The sequence below is a fragment of the Narcine bancroftii genome, chromosome 6, assembly GCF_036971445.1.
Source record: "Narcine bancroftii isolate sNarBan1 chromosome 6, sNarBan1.hap1, whole genome shotgun sequence".
Lineage (NCBI taxonomy): Eukaryota > Metazoa > Chordata > Chondrichthyes > Torpediniformes > Narcinidae > Narcine > Narcine bancroftii.
This window is the reverse complement of record NC_091474.1, coordinates 30715363-30732238: the sequence shown is the minus strand read 5'-3', so window position 1 is coordinate 30732238 and position 16876 is coordinate 30715363. Positions and strand designations below refer to the sequence as shown.

The window sequence follows — 16876 nt, the reverse complement described above, 5'->3', positions numbered from 1 at the left end:
AACCCTTCATGAAGACACTCGAGACCTGATGATGATGGGTTCAGATTCAATCGTCAATCATTCTATTCCTTCTCAACCACCCGAGTTCCTCCAACATATTTTTTTGTGCTCCAGATTCAAGCATTGAACATCCCTGATGTGCCCCATACTCACTAAGTGTTGCCTGTCCTGTAGGAATCTGTCAGAGCAAGCCAAAAACTACTTTGGAAGAGGGTATTAAAGCAGAGGTTTTAATGAGGAAATGTCAGAGATTGGAGTCATGGTAACATGGTCACCAGCAGTGAGGTAAGATGAAAAGAGTTAAGTTGAGAAACCATGTGAAATAACTCCATATTTGAGCAAAACACTGTTGGAGATCTCATTGGATCAAGCAGCATCTGTGGATTCAAAGGGATAGTCAACATTTCAGGTCGAGACCCATCATTAGGACTGTACAGGGGAGATTGCTGGTATAAAAAGGTGAGATGGAGGGGCAAGCACAGCATCTGGTAGGTGAAAGATGGAATCAGGTGAGATGGAATTATGAACAGATACAGCCAGTGGTGGAAGGCGAGATAGAGATGCTGGAAGGTGTCAAATGAGGAATCCTAATGCATGGAAATATGAGGGCATACAAGGGGAAGTTTAAAGGAGACACGCCAGGCAACATTTTTTTATACAGAGGGTGGTAGGTGCCTAAAATGCTCTTCTAATGGAGATGGTGTAAGTAAATACAAGAATGAAGTTTAAGAAGCAGTTAGACAGACATCTAAATGGGTAGAGAATGGAGAGGTACGATCTGTGTCAGGGCTGATAGGATTAGTTCAGATCGGCCAGGTTCAGTGCAGACATGGGAGCAGAAGTGCCTGTTTCTGGACTGCTCTGTTTCCATAATTGCATTACAATATGGGCATGATGGCTTTGCATGTAAAGATGGTGTGCAATACAGAGCTAAGAATACTGTAATCCTGTCCAGAGGATGGATAGATTAATCACCACCTTCATGGATCTCCCACAAATAGCTGTAAAAACCTGTACTTTTAACTAATGTTCATCTAGCACAGGCAGCAGTTAATAATCCCATCATTTCTGTCATACTCTTGGGCAGGAAATAAATTTATTATTCTAATTCTTGTCATGAGGCATATTATTTCTTTTCATCATAGTTAGATTTAAATTGTATTCAAACATAAGTGTTCCAGTACTCCAATTCTATTCATAGTACTATTTAAAAATAAGCATTGAAGTTATTGAGAGATTCCAACATCCTTCTTTGGACTGTGCATCTGTTATGAGCCCAAAGGACCCCAAAACCCAGCAGCAATAGACATTCACCAAGACAAATGGTTACTTAAACAAAAGTTGCTTTTAATTATCTTTAAACATGAAAACAGATTAAAATTTTAACTTATCTCTATTAATTTAGCTAACCCAACTTAACCCCCTTCTAATTCTAAGCAGATGTGTACGTAATGTGTGTATAAATTTAATAAAAGTTCTTAAGTTCACAGTTCAATCTCACTTCTCATTCTTCCAAGTTCTCTGGTTGCAGGCAATTCTTATACTGTGCACAGAATTTAACATGGATAAAGTTCACCAGACTTTTGTGCTCTAAAAGTACAATGTTTACTGCTCAGGAAAGTTCTTTGTAGGTTTGCAGAGAGAAATTGGTTATTCCAGGATTTCCACAACTGAGGTACTACCATTAGTCACCTCATTGTCTTGCTGATGAAACTTGCCCCATCAGGGTTCTCCAGGTGATAACCTCTTTCTTTCAGGCTATCACAGAGTTCCTTTCTGTTCCAATTATTCCAAGAGAAACATCAGACAGATAGCACTTCCAGCCATCTGCCACTCTGGAGTTTCTGTTTCAGTTCCAACCAGCTTTTCTTGCTTGTTTCAGCTGTGACTGTTCACTCTCTCTCTCTCTCTCTCTCTCTCTCTCTCTCTCACACACACACACACACACACACACACACACACACACACACACACACACAATTGCAAACCCCCCCATTCTCCAGCAAACAATAGGAGTTAGTCTTCTGCTCACATCTGTTGTTCTTAGGTAAACAGGATTCCAGGAGTGACCTTTGGGTGAGCACTTTGCAGAAAGGTCAGAAGTCTTGTAAAAATGTACAATACAGACGACCTTTCTTCAGTTCATTAATTTCATGACATCATTTCAATTAGCACCTACTTGTGAAATGTACATAGCATTCTCCATAGTTTCTGTAAAGTCACTGAATATGAATTCTTCAGTATTTCAAATAAGATCGGTTTTTAAATGTGTGTATGTATGTAACCTACTCTAATTTTACCAATTTATTTCCCAAATACATCTACAAATATTACTTCACAGCATTAATCACCATTTGTCTTGCTTATTCTCTCAGAAACCAAATGAGGAACCAATTGAAAATGAGCAATGAAATGGCTTAAAAATTCCATTAACATTTCAAAAAATTCATCAATAAAAATAAGCATTATGTCAATGATGATTCAAGTTACTTACTCTGGTTGATTGACATTGAGTTGAAAACACAACTCTTGCAAAAGGATCTGATAATCCAGTATCATCGGCCGCAAGCAGCCCTCGAGCTTGGTACAAGTGAGCTCGCAGCTGGAAGTAACTGTTGTCTGTCAGCCAGGAAAAAAAAGAGATTTGGTCACACAAAACAAATATATTTTTGCTTTGTTACAGGTGCTTTATAAATACATCTCAAGTTATGTGTTGGAGGGGGTGCAGAGGAGATTCACCAGGACTTCAGTTACAGGATAGCAGTGGATCAGCTGGGTTTGTTTTCCCTGAAGTATGGCACCATGACAGACAGCCCAGCAGGAGACAGTGGAGACAAGTAGTTCTGTAGAGATTGTGGATTGATGGGAGGAGGGCCAGAAGGTTTTGTGCCACAAATGAAGACTCCAGGACAGTGTGTTGCCTCCCTGGGTGCCAGGGTCAAGGATGTCCCCAAATGGTTGGAAGGGGGAGAGTGAGCAGCCAGAGGTTGTTGTATGCATTTATATTTATATATTTTCATGTATATGATTCTTACAGTATGTGCTGTGAGAAGTGTATCATGGGTGAATATGTGTATGCACTATGGTCTGGAGAAATGCAATTTCATCTGGTTGTATATGTACATTCAGATTGATAATAATCTTGAATATTAGTACCAATAATCAAGGATCCACAAACACAATCTGACTCTGAAGGACTCTCTTTTGCTGATCTTTCTCATACTATCAGAGATGCCGGTCTACACTAATGGTGACTCTTATGTCTGTCTGTATGGCAGGCAGAAAGCAATTTTGTGTAATTGTACATTCATTGGAGCGACTTCATCACCAACGTCGAAGTACTCGAGATGGCAGAGGCCGACAGCATCGAATCCACACTGCTGAAGATCCAACTGCGCTGGGTAGGTCACGTCTCCAGAATGGAGGACCATCGCCTTCCCAAGATCGTGTTGTATGGCGAGCTCTCCACTGGCCACCGAGACAGAGGTGCACCCAAAGAAGAGGTACAAGGACTGCCTAAAGAAATCTCTTGGAACCTGACACATTGACCACTGCCAGTGGGCTGATATCGCCTCAAACCGTGCATCTTGGTGCCTTACAGTTCAGCGGGCAGCAACCTCCTTGGAAGACGACCGCAGAGCCCACCTCACTGACAAAAGACAAAGGAGGAAAAACCCAACACCCAACCACAACCAACCAATTTTCCCTTGCAACCGCTGCAACCGTGTCTGCCTGTCCCGCATCGGACTTGTCAGCCACAAACGAGCCTGCAGCTGACGTGGACATTACCCCTCCATAAATCTTCGTCCACGAAGCCAAACCAAAGAAAAAAACATTCTGTATTATAAAGGAATCTTGAATAGATAGAAAAAAATGAATATAGGGAGTTAAGCAGAAAGTTAAAAAGTAGGACATCAAGGGATATAATCTCTAGATTACTCCTGGTTGGTAAGAGAAGGTTTTGGGTAGATGAATAGATGGCTAAGGAACTGGTGCAGATTGAAGGGATTCCAATTCTTGAAGTATTTGGGATCTCATCTGGGGCAGAAGTGACCTGTACAAGAGAGAAAGGTTTCTTCTTTACTGGAGGGGCACCAATAACCTGGCACGAAGATGTGGCCTGAGCTATTTGGGAGGGTTTGAACTAGTCACTATCTGAAAGATGAGAAAATTGATACAGATATTGAAATGAAAGGAAACAAGTCCAGTAGGCAGGACAGGGAGCAACGAAGGTCTGATAAACTGAACTGTACTTATTTTAATATATGAAGCCTCAATGCATGGATAGGTGCAAGGGATTGGGATATTAGAGCTATTATAGAATCACGGCCAGACTGGCAGCTCAGGGGTCCAGGGTACAGATGCTGCAGGCATGGTGAGGAGGAGAAGTTATGCTTTTGATTAGTGAGAATAGCACAGTAGTACCTCTTGAGGATATTCATGGGGGATCATCCACCAAGGACATGTGGGCAGAACTTACAAATGAGGAGAAAGTGATCACTTTGATGAGATTGCATTGTAGGCTCACCAAAGTCAATGAGAACGAGAGGAACAAATATGCAGGGAGATCACAGACGAATGTAGGAATAATACAATTGTAATTGTAAATGATTTTAACTTCCCTAATATTGACTAGGACAGACATGATCCAAGGGATTAGATGGGGAAACATTGGTAAGTGTGTCCAGGAAAGTTTTCTCAAGCAACGTGTAGATGGCCTTCCCAGAGAGGGGGCAACACTTGACCTCCTTTTTGTATACAAGGCAGGGCAAGTGACAGGAGTGTCAGTGTGGGAGCACTTTCGCACCAGTGACCACAGTTCCGTTAGAGGTAAAATATTTTGGAAAAAATGTCTGGTCTTCAAATTAAAGCCCTTAATTATGCTCAGAATCATTTTGTCAGGAACTTGCAAAGGATGATTGGGAAAGGCTGTTTGCAGGTAGCACAACCTTTGAAAAGGGGAAGCTTTTGCATAGACACTGAGTATTAGAATTTTACAGCACTTAAACCTTTCCCTGCATCTGGCTGTCCAGTGCCATTTGTTTGCCTTTGGCCCAGATCTCTCTAAACCTTTTCTATCCAAAGATATGGAGGGAATACAAGGGCACCTTTCTTAGGCAAAGTCTGGAAGTAACTGGAACGCACTACCTGAAAGAGTGCATGAAGCAGGGTCACTAACAGCACTTAGGAAGTGTCTGGATGAGCACTTGATTAACCTTGGTACCAAAGTGCTGGGAGAAAGGAAGAACATGGAAGGGTACTCAGTCATTCAGTGAACAAGTTGGGCTGAATGACCTGTTCCATGCTGGGAAATAATGATCAAGAAAGTTTCCCCAACACATTTCAGAAAGTTCTCCACTTCTTTACTCTTCAAGATTGCAGAATTTGAAACCTTCCAAAATCAGTGCCTCAACTTTCAAAAACTAATGCAATCTCGCCGCAGAATTGCATCTCTATCTTTCACTCACTATTTCATACCCTGGAGAATATCCTCAGTTTGAGTGAGATTGCCTGAAAATGAATAAAATCAATCCTGATCCCAGGCTGAACAAAGGGAACACAAAAACATCTGCAATGCCGGCCAGCTGAGCCCCAGTGGTGAGGATCCAGGGCAATGCTGGCCAGTTGAGCCCTAGTGTTGAGGATCCAGGGAAATGCCAGCCATCCGAGCCCCAGTGGTGAGGATCCAGGGCAGCTGCTCAGTGCTGGTGGCTGTAGGCATGTCTGGCTGGAGGGAGCTTGAAGTTAGATTCACTCCGTTTATTATTCAGCCCAAGGTTGACAGCTCTGTCACAGGAAACCGTTGAATGCGACATTAGATCACAAATGCTCACAATTACTTACAATCTTTGATACTGTGTAGAAATCAACACTATTTTTGGCCCAAAAATCTGGTATTTTCCATATATCATGTGTAAAAGTCAATTCTGTATTTTTGGTCCCTGCTGCCTGTCCTCCGGTGCTCCCGATCGCTTGATCAAGTACTCTCACCTGGCCCCGGCTACCTGCCCATCTGAGCTCCCAACACCCCGAATGCAGACTTTTGCCTAGGTCCCGGCCACCCTGGACTTGCTACCTTTCTTGGTCATCCGCCCTCTGGAGCTCCCAACCCTTTCACCATGGACTCTCACCAAGGTCCAGCCCCTCTCCCATCTCAGCTTCTGACTCTCGCTTAGGCCCTGACCACCCTCCCATCCATGCTCACGATACCGCTACTGCAGACTCTCGCTTAGGCCCTGGCCGCCCTCCCGTCCAAGCATCCGACAACCTGAACGATGCAGGTGCTTTCCGTGATCAAAAATAGTATGCATGTAATAGTCGAACCCCTAAATTTTACCCTGAAAATTGGTCGACAAAACTCAACTATTACATGCATATATAGTAAGATCACAGATTCACAGCATCTTTTCTTTCTCTCAAGCTGACAAATGTGCACAGCAGGTGACGTGATAAACCCAAGACCTTCTCAGCTAACATGATGACCTCCTGGAAGGACCCACTTGCTCCACACCTGCTGCATGAAAAGCCACTTCCAATACCAAATGTTAAACATCTGCATCCAACCAACTGTGCTGCCTCAACCCCAGGTCTAAACCATCTGTCATCATTTTAAGATTCAGTCTTCATCCTGTTCCTCACAATCACTGTTGAGCTTGATCGGTGGAAGCATCTGTGGGGTGTCTGTTCTTGCATCTTCTTCATAGATGGGTATGTATTCCTGAGGAAGACTGCTGATCATGTTTTTATTCGACTTTGTGACTCCCAGCCACAAGTATAGCTCCAGTTTAGCAAATATCTCTCCAATAGGTGCGCCTGGGGCCTGGTTGATGACATCAAAATATGTCTTTAATCAGAGAAGAATTCTGTATTTGATTAATTAGCAGGTATAATAAAACCAAAAGCATAATACTGTTGATATGTCAATCTAGAATGAAACAAATTACAGGAATTGTCAGGATTGTCTGAGATGACGAAAATGTGAGTTTCAGACAGAGATAAATCAGAGAGAGGTAGAAAGAGAAAAGGAAGTAAAAACACAAAATTGCTGGAGGAACTCAGCAGGTCTCGCATCATCCATAAATAAGTTCCTCCAGCATATTTGTGTTTTTACTACAGTGTGTGCAGACTTTTGTGTTTCACTTCAAAGAGAAAGGAAGATCTATGATTGGGTAGAAAACAAAAATTAAACGAATAAAGGAGTAATGGTACAAGTTGAGAGAGTGTGGTCAAGGGAGAAGTAAAGATACAAAAAGAGACTGAGAACTGGTGTTAATGGGAGAAGAGAAACCAGAAAATGAGACTTTCAATACATTTGTACATGTACTTGTTTATATGACAATAAATTCTCATTCATTCAGATTCTGAAATTGATCCAAATCTTGCATCCAGAGGCTTCTAATGCTCTTTAATGTAAACTGAAGAGTTATTCCTTGAGTTGAATTTCAAAGAAAAAGTCCAGTCATCTGAAGACTGAAATAGATGTGACACAGAGAATTAAAGTGACAATCAATTGGGGTAAAGGGATGCAGGAGAATTTTAGTTTGAATTTGATGGCAAGTTCTAACACAGGAAAATAGGAGCATGGATGCTGAGAGAGGTCCTTAGACTGCCCCACCATTCAATATGATCATAGCTGATCTATGCTGGCAACTCCTCTTCTGAGCTAGTTCCCTATAACCTCGTCCCCTGTAAGGATTCTATTCCTTTCTCTCAATTCCCCTGCCTTCGTCACATCTGCTCTCAGGATGAGGTCTTCTATTCCAGAACATCAGTGATGTCCTCTTTCTTCAAAATACATGGCTTCCCATCTACTGCCCATCAATTTGGCCCTCACCTGCATCTCCTCTATTTCCCATACATCTGCCTTGGCCCCCTCCACCCCAAGACACAACAAGGACAGGATTCCCCTTGTCTTCACCTACCATCCCACCAGCCTCTGCATCTATTATCTTCTGCAATTTCCGCCACCTACAAGGTGACCCATCACCAGACCCATCTTCTCCTCTCCGATGGTCTCGCTAGAACTCCCTTGGCTAGTCATCACTTTCTTGGTACCTACCCCTGTGACCGCAAGAAATGCTATAGGTGCCTTCTCTCTACATTCTCACTCACCACAATTCAGGACCCCAAATAGTTCATTTGTGAATCCACAGGGGTCATCGACTACATCTGGTGCTCCCATTGTGGCCTTCTTCACATTGGAGAGATTGGACCCCTACTGGTGATTGTTTCATTGAGCATCTTCACTCTGTCCAGTGTAATAACAGGAACCATCCAGAGGCCAACTATTTTAATTCCACACCCCATTCCCACACTACATGACTATCCATGGCCTCATGCAATGCCAAATCTCTGCACCCTCTCCAAAACTTCCACGTCCTTCCTGTAATGAACACAATATTCTAAGAGTGTTCACACCAGAGATTTATAGAGCTGCAACATCACCTCACAACTCCTGAATTCAATTCCTTGACTAATGAAGGCCAATACACCATAAGCCTTCTTAAGTAGCCTATGAACCTGTGGGGATAAACCTTGAGAGATCTATGATGTGGACTCTAAGTTCTTCCATACTGTTAAAAATCCTGCCATTAACCATGTACTCCATCTTCATGTTTGACCTTCCAAATTGCATCACTTCACACTTATCTGGATTGAACTCCATCTGTCACTTTTCTGCGCAAATCTTCATCCTGTCTTTCTCTTGTTGTAACATTCAGCAACCTTCTACATTATCCACAAAAGCTCCAACCTTCTGGTCATCTGTAAACTTATTGACCCATCCTTTGACTTCTTCATCCAGGACATTTATAAAAATCACAAAGAGTAGTGTCCCCAGAACAGATCCCTGTGGAATTTCACTGGTCACTGACCTCCAGGCAGAATACATTCCATCTCCTATTATCCTCTGTTTATTGCTGGCAAACTAATTCTGAATGCACACAGCCAAGGTTCCATGGATCCCATACCTCAGCATGAAGACCATTGTCCTATGCTGTGTGATGAGTTGATGAGGACAGTGCCCTTCCACTGCTTACCTTCATAATGATGGATTGGATTTTCCCACAGTCTCTTCCTTTTTCCTCTTCCACCACAGAGTAAAGAACTTGTCGTGCAGGGATTCGTGCAACTGCCACACGTTTCCCATTACTCAGCATCCAGACAAAGATGTCCGGAATAGGTGTCTGAGGCTAAGGCAAAACAAGAGAAATGAATACAGAATATTTCAGATTTTTTTTGATCAAGACTTATTCTCTCATAAAATGAACTAATGATTACTAAAGATTCAAAGGCTCGGTTTCCTTGAGATGTAATCTGATACAGTATTCGGTGCTAGGTAAGCTCCCAACGGCAACTGAATGGGAACATACTCAATGAGAGTGTCAAGAATGCTCTGTCCTGATGCCATGAATGATCTAGAAGGCACTATGTCAGGAAGGTGCCAGCCACTAATCATTGGTGATGATCATCATCTAAATGATGAAAGATAGCTGAGATGTAGGAACAGAAAAAAAGATGAAGAAAGGGACAAGACCGTCTCCAACCTTCCTCCACAAGTCTCAGTGAATTCTGTTCATGGCCCAAGTGTCCACCTTTATGATTATGATGCAATGTGTAAATCTGCAAATAGGCTATTAAAGTTAACAGATTCCTTGCCAATCAAGAAAACATACTTTCCCTTGACTTCTGTGAAAAACTCTTCATTTTCCCACCATGTCTGAAATTTTCAGCACTACCTTGCTATTTTCTGTCACTACCTTGCTATTTTCTGTCACTACCTTGCTATTTTCTGTCCACCATGTTTAATCAACTGAAGTAAATGTTTTTTTTCTAACTGAGGTGAGCGTTTTCATCGATGAGTAACATTGTTGAAAATGGCAGTGACATCTAGTGTTGGAACTAAGAAATACAATCTGTTGTTGGAGACTATGTTCTAACAGGCCACTTAAAATTGGGCAATGGGCCACAGTTGTCTTGGGAGCCGTAGTTTGGCCACCCCTGTGGTAGACTATATGTGGAACGCTGCATAGAGGTAGATCTCCTCACTTAAGCATGAGCGTGCATGTATTGAAAAGAGATTTTACTTGATCAGAGGTCCAGGACTAGCGTGTTCCAGGAAGGAGGAAGAACAAAGATGGACGTATAAAGAAAGTTGGATGTCAAGAGAGGTCGTGAATTTAGTTAAATATAAAAAGAAAAGTATATGTAACGTTTAGGAACCTAAAATCAGACAGGATCCTGGAGCAATACAAGGATTGTAGGAAAGGCAGGGCATTAGGAGGTACATGAAATACATATGGCAAGCAGGATTGAAGAGAATCCCAAGGCATTTTATTCCAAGAACATAGAACTTGAAACAGTATCACACAGGTGCAGGTACATCGGACCACAACAAGTATGCAAAACAGATGTCCAAATTAAACTAAAACTCTGTTGCTTCTGGATAGATTTGTCCCACTGAGACAGGGAAAGAATGAGAAGGTAAATGACCCATGGTTAACATGAGAGATAAAGAGGTGACATGATAAGGCCTTGGAAAGCAGGATTAAGGAAAATTCCAAGGCACTCTACACACATAAAAGTGAGGGCAGGACCACTCAAGGACAACAGGGTATATGTGCCTGGAGGTGGAGGAGGTCAGAGAGGTCCTTAACAAATTCTTTGTTTCAGTGCTCACCAGGGAGAGAGGACAAATGGAAGATGAATAGAGAACAGATTAATATGCTGGAGCACATCAAGGTTCAGAAATGTAGTGGTGAAGATTCTGATAAACATTTGAATAGACAAATCCTGAGATGGACGGGAAATACCCCACGTTATTACAGGAAATGAAGGAAGAGATTGTTAGGGCATTGATGATCACCTTTGTGTACTAGAGGATTGGCAAAAGTTGCTTAGGGACAGGATTTACAGTTTTGAGAGAAGCATAATCTTACTTGGGATAGTTCAGCATGGCTTTGTGAGGAGCAGGTCATACCTCATGAGCCTAATTGAGTTTTTCGAGGAGGTGACAAAAGAAATTGATGAAGGTAGAGCAGAGAATGTGACATATATGGATTTTAATAAGGCTTTTGACAAGGTTCCTATGGTAAGCCTTTTCAGAAAGTCATATGAGGTGTGGGATCCAAAGAAACCTGGTTGCGTGGATTTAAAATTGGCTTGCCCTCAGAGGCAGAGGGTGGTAGAAGATTGAGTGTATTCTACTTGAAGGTTAGTGACTTGGTGGGGGTTCCGAAGGGATCTCTTCTGACATTTCTGGTCTTTGTGATTTTTATAAATGACCTGGACAAAGAGGAGGAGGTATGGGTTGTTAAGTTTGCAGATAACATGAAGGCTGGGGACAACAGTGGAGAAATTAAAGTCTTCCACTACAACAGACTTATTGGTTTATACCTTTCCACAATCTGTCTAGACATCTGTTCCTCTATTTCTCAGTGGGTACTGGGAGCCTATAGAATAGAAACACCTCAAGTTTTAAATTTAGACATAATCACGGTAACAGGTCTTTTCGGACACGAGCCCGTGCTGCCCATTTACATCCAATTGATCCCCAGTATGATTTGAAAGGTGGGAGGAAACCAGAGCACCTGGAAGAAATCCATGCAGATACAGGGAGAACATACAAACTCCTTACAGACATGGTGGGACTCAAACCCCGGTCCCGATCACTGGGGCTGTAACAGTGTTAGGCTAACCATTATGCTAACCTTCCCTCCCTTTCACCATAAACCAATGCTCTCTTATTTTTGATTCAATGTGTCAATATTTTGGTGCATCTGTACATTGTACTTATGTACATAACAACAAACTCAGGTTGACGTGTCCATGCATCAAAGTGCATGTGATGTAATAACATTTCAAAAGGCCCGAGTAGTGCAGTATTGACTATTGCACTGCCAAAGTAATCACTCGTGGACTTGTCACTTGCAGATTCATTTGTAGTTGATAAATTTCTGGACAATAAGCAGAAATGTTCTGGATATGCCAATCTCACCTCATCCACTCGTTCTTTGAATTTTTCCAGTAATTTCTGTACTTCATTCAGGTGGTCCTTTATACTTTTATCCTGCCGTTTCATAATTTTTAGAGCCTGTTTTGCAAGACTAATCTGGAAAATATAAAGGAACCCTTTGCCGTATTAAAACCAGAATGTCTGCAGTAACAAAACCCTTTTATAAAATATCCAAAGAATATCAAAATGATTAATTAATGTACAGATATTGTTGGAACTAACATTTCAGACCAAAGGCCCTTTATCAGAATTTAAATTTTAGATATACAGCACGGTAACTGGCCCTTCCAGCCCACAAGCCCATGCTGACCAAGTACACCCAATTAACCTACAACCCTCATACATTTTGAAAGGTGGGAAGAAATCAGAACACCTGGAGGAAACCCCTGCAGACATGGGGAGAACATACACACTCCTTACAGAAGGAACAGGATTCGAACCCTGGTCCTGGTCACTGGTGCTGCAACAGTTAAGCTAACCATCCTGCAGGTCAAACAGAGGCAGCTTATAGGCATGGATAGAACAAAGAGATTTCTCCCATAACTAGGCAAAAGTTACCAAAGTGATTCCAATGTTTTCAGAGTCATGTGGTTAATAGATTGATGAGGATAATTAGCTCTTGGTGCACCACATCTTGCTCACTTCCCCAAGGTCCCAGGTGTACTCACGCAACACCATACACAGTTTGCCTCCCCTTGACAAGCTGTTTGGCATTAAACTTCCCTGTGTTGTTCCAGCTGTACAGGTGCTGATCTAGTTCTCTTGCCAACTCTCTACCCAAGCAAATAAACCAGGACTCCCCTGGCACTAGGCATTCACTTTGCATGCAATTATCTCTCATACAAAGCTGGAACAAGAGCAAGTTCCACTGAGTCAGCAATAAGCACACAGATTTAAAATAGTGATGAGCAGGGTACATTCACCCACTTACAATGGTACACTTCAGGGTCTTGATCCGACATCGATCCAGGTTGTTGGGCCGGTTCATAGTTTTCTTCTCAGCATAAATGTGATATTGTCTAGGATGAAAAAAAAACATATCAACGAATGAGGCTCCAAGCTGATATCTGGTTTATACAATAGATTCTTGAGCTCCACATGAAATATGTTGAAGTCAGTGAGTTGCTGGGGTTTTATTTCCTTTCTCATCGAAACACGCCTTGACCTTACATACTCAGAGTGACCATCAGTCAACTGCCCAGAACAATCCTATTTATTAGTATGATATATCCCTTGGCAATTCCATGGTCATCTCAATATTTCTGAAATGCTGTGAGAGTACTTGGCTCTTCCGTGCCCTCAAGTAGTGTGTTTCACGCAGCACCTCATCCTCATCAGTGTATTAACATCTCTTTGTGTGAAAATGTTCTGCCTCAGATTCCTGCCAAAGCTCTTACCCTTCACCCTGATCTGTGCACTCTAGTTTTAGACACCTGTTAAAGGGCAAAGTTTTCTACAATATACCCTGCCTATGTCTCTCATAATTTAAATTGGATCAGCAAATTTGCAGAAGACACAAAGATTGGAGGAGTTGTGGACAGCGTGGAAGACTTTTGAAGTTTTCAGAGGAATCTGTGGAATGCTTTGCCGCAGAGGGTGGTAGGGGCAGAATCACTGGATATGTTCAAAAGGGAGTTAGATAAAGCTCTTGTGGGCAGGGGAGTTAAGGGTTATGGGGATAAGGCTAGGAATGGATACTGAGTGAATGATCAGCCATGATCTGAAAAATGGTGGTGCTGGCTCGACAGGCCAATTGGCCTTCTCCAGCACCTACTGTCTATTGTCCATCTGGACAACCTGGAAAATTGGGCTGAAAAATAGCAGATGGAACAATGCAGACAAGTGAGAGGTGTTGTAATTTGAAAGGACAAACAAAGGTAGGACATACACGGTAAATGGTAGGACACAGAGGAGAGCAGTAAAACAGAGGGATCTGGAAACACAGATAAATAATTCCCCGAAAGTGATGTAAAGAGAATTTTTGGCATCTTGGCCTTCATAAATTGAGCATAGGAGTTGGCATATTATGGTGAAATTGTACAAGACATCAGTAGGGCCAAATTTGGAGTATTGTGTGCAGTTTTGGTCACCTTCCTACAGGAAAGATTGAGAGTTGAGATTTACAAAAATGTTGCCAGAACTATGGGAGCTCAGTTATCAAGAAAAGTTAAACAGGTTAGGACTTCATGCTCTGGAGCGTTGAAAAATGAGGAGAGAGTTAAATACAATTATGAGGGATATAGATCAAGTAAATGCAAGCAGGCTTTTTCCACTGAGGTTATATCAGAGGACATGGGTTAAGGGGGATAGGTGAGGTTTTTTTTTGTAATTCTTTATTTATCGCACTTTGAACCATATCAACCAATATATTTACAGATGCATCTCTTTAAATATTCACAGTGACATTTTCTTTTTTTTCCCCCCATCCCTCCCTTCCCCCTTCACACCGCCTCCAAAAACAGTAAATATTGAACATATAAAATACAATAAAATAATATTTTTATACAAAAGGAATACAAACAAAAAAGACGTATCATCTACTTATTCACATTAAATCTGATCGTGTTTATCTTCTTATCATTTTAGGTGGTGGTGGTCCTAGGCCTGCTCTTTCTGTTATGTTCCATATATGGTTCCCAAGTTTTTTTCAAACATTGTAACTTTGTCTTTTAAATTATATGTGATTTTTTTTTCCCAATGGGATACACTTAAACTTGGTTATATATTCCATTAATGTTTATAGTCATATAATCCAATGTGGCCATCTTATATCTTTATTTTCACTTCTTTTCTGCCTCTTCACCACCTCCATCCCTTTTTTCCATTACTGTTTTTTTAAGTTTTCCTTTTTAATCTTAATATATGACAACACACTTAAGACATGAAATACCCCAACGATCCCCACAAGCAATTACCTTTGAACCCCAAATGAACCTCCCCTCCTTGGATTTCCCCTTGATGGCAACCACAATTCCCCTTTCCATTTGGTTTGCGAACTTATTCGCAAGTGTCAACCGATTTCGCAGTGACCATTATTGTCCCACTCCCAGCCCCCTCCCCCCCCCACCAGAGGATAGGTGAGATGTTTAGGGGGAACATCAGGGGGAATTTCATACAGTAGCTGGTGAGAGTATGGAATGAGCTGCCAGCTGAAGTAGTGAATGCACGCTCGATTTTGACATTTAAGAAAGATTTGGATAGGTACATGGATGGGAGAGATATGGGTGGGGAGAGATATGGATGGGAGAGCATGGATGGGAGAGCTATGGATGGGAGAGCTATGGATGGGAGAGCTATGGATGGGAGAGCTATGGATGGGAGAGCTATGGATGGGAGAGCTATGGATGGGAGAGCTATGGATGGGAGAGCTATGGATGGGAGAGCTATGGATGGGAGAGCTATGGATGGGAGAGCTATGGATGGGAGAGCTATGGATGGGAGAGCTATGGATGGGAGAGCTATGGATGGGAGAGCTATGGATGGGAGAGCTATGGATGGGAGAGCTATGGATGGGAGAGCTATGGATGGGAGAGCTATGGATGGGAGAGCTATGGATGGGAGAGCTATGGATGGGAGAGCTATGGATGGGAGAGCTATGGATGGGAGAGCTATGGATGGGAGAGCTATGGATGGGAGAGCTATGGATGGGAGAGCTATGGATAGGAGAGCTATGGATGGGAGAGCTATGGATGGGAGAGCTATGGATGGGAGAGCTATGGATGGGAGAGCTATGGATGGGAGAGCTATGGATGGGAGAGCTATGGATGGGAGAGCTATGGATGGGAGAGCTATGAACTGGGTGCAGGTCAATGGGACTAGGCAGAATAATAGTTATATATAGACTAGATGGGCCAATGGGCCTGTTTCTGTGCTGTAGTTTTCTAAGTATCCCGCATACCTTCTTCATCACATATTCTACCTGTATTTCCAGGATGAAGAAATCTTGAGCTTATATACTGAGGATCTTCTGTTCTTTAATATCCCCAAAGGCATTGTGTAATCCTCCCAAAGTGCACCTTTATGGGATCAGATTCCACCTGCTGCTGCCCTCCACTTTTGATCAGTTTTACAATGAAGCCTCTAACTATCCTCCTCATCACCTATAAACTTACCAGTCATATCCCTTATATTCATATCTGAATCATTAATGCATATATTAAATTCCATCACTAACATCCACCATCATTTCCTCTTACTTTCAATTACCGAGCCAATTTTGGTCCAATGTGATCATTTGCCCTGAATCCCATTGCTCTTGCCTTTGGGATCAGCCTCTCACATGGAACCTAGTTCAAGGGTTTACTCGGACTACATAGGCCACATCAACTGCACTGTACTCCTCAATACATTTGAAACATTTGATCAAATTGGTCAAGGTAGGATCCTCCTCACAAAACCATCCTCTATCACAGACTTTTTTCCAATAACTTACCTACATCTGACATTGGACATCCCTTAAATTACAGTTGTGCCTCTTAACAAAAGGAACCACATTTGCTGTCATTCAATCAGCTGATTCCCCATCTGTAACTAGCAAAGATTTAGCAATCTCTGTTGGGGCCCCAGTAATATCCTCCTTTGACTCCCACTGCAACCTGAGATGTACCTCATCGGGCACTGGGGTTTTATATACCCTCAAGCTTGCAAAGACATCTAATGCCTCAGGGAACACAAGAGACTGCAGACACAAGGGACTGAGCTGGTCGTGCAGCATCAGTGGGAGAAAAAGAATGGTTGACATTTCAGGGTGAAATTCTTTATCAGGATTGGGGATGTGGGGAAGAGAAGCCAGTGTGAAGAAAACATGGTCAGGGCCCCATACCAGGCAGTAGATTGCAGATGCCAGACAAAGGGAGAGCCAGG

General features: G+C 42.3%; 1 protein-coding gene across 2 annotated transcripts in view; it reads right to left on the bottom strand.

The window, feature by feature from the left end:
- Nucleotides 1-16876, bottom strand: part of fer1l4 (fer-1 like family member 4) — a 139241-nt gene that overhangs the window by 55697 nt on the left and 66668 nt on the right. For both annotated transcript variants that reach the window (XR_011339998.1, XM_069884593.1), the window contains exons 20-24: nucleotides 12945-13032; nucleotides 11996-12109; nucleotides 9039-9191; nucleotides 6640-6820; nucleotides 2495-2619 (exon numbers count right to left, since the gene is read on the bottom strand). Coding sequence is in view for 1 of the 2 variants with exons in the window: in XM_069884593.1 (XP_069740694.1) it covers nucleotides 2495-2619; nucleotides 6640-6820; nucleotides 9039-9191; nucleotides 11996-12109; nucleotides 12945-13032 (661 nt within the window). In the remaining variant the exon portion in view is untranslated. The remainder of the gene's footprint in view (nucleotides 1-2494; nucleotides 2620-6639; nucleotides 6821-9038; nucleotides 9192-11995; nucleotides 12110-12944; nucleotides 13033-16876) is intronic.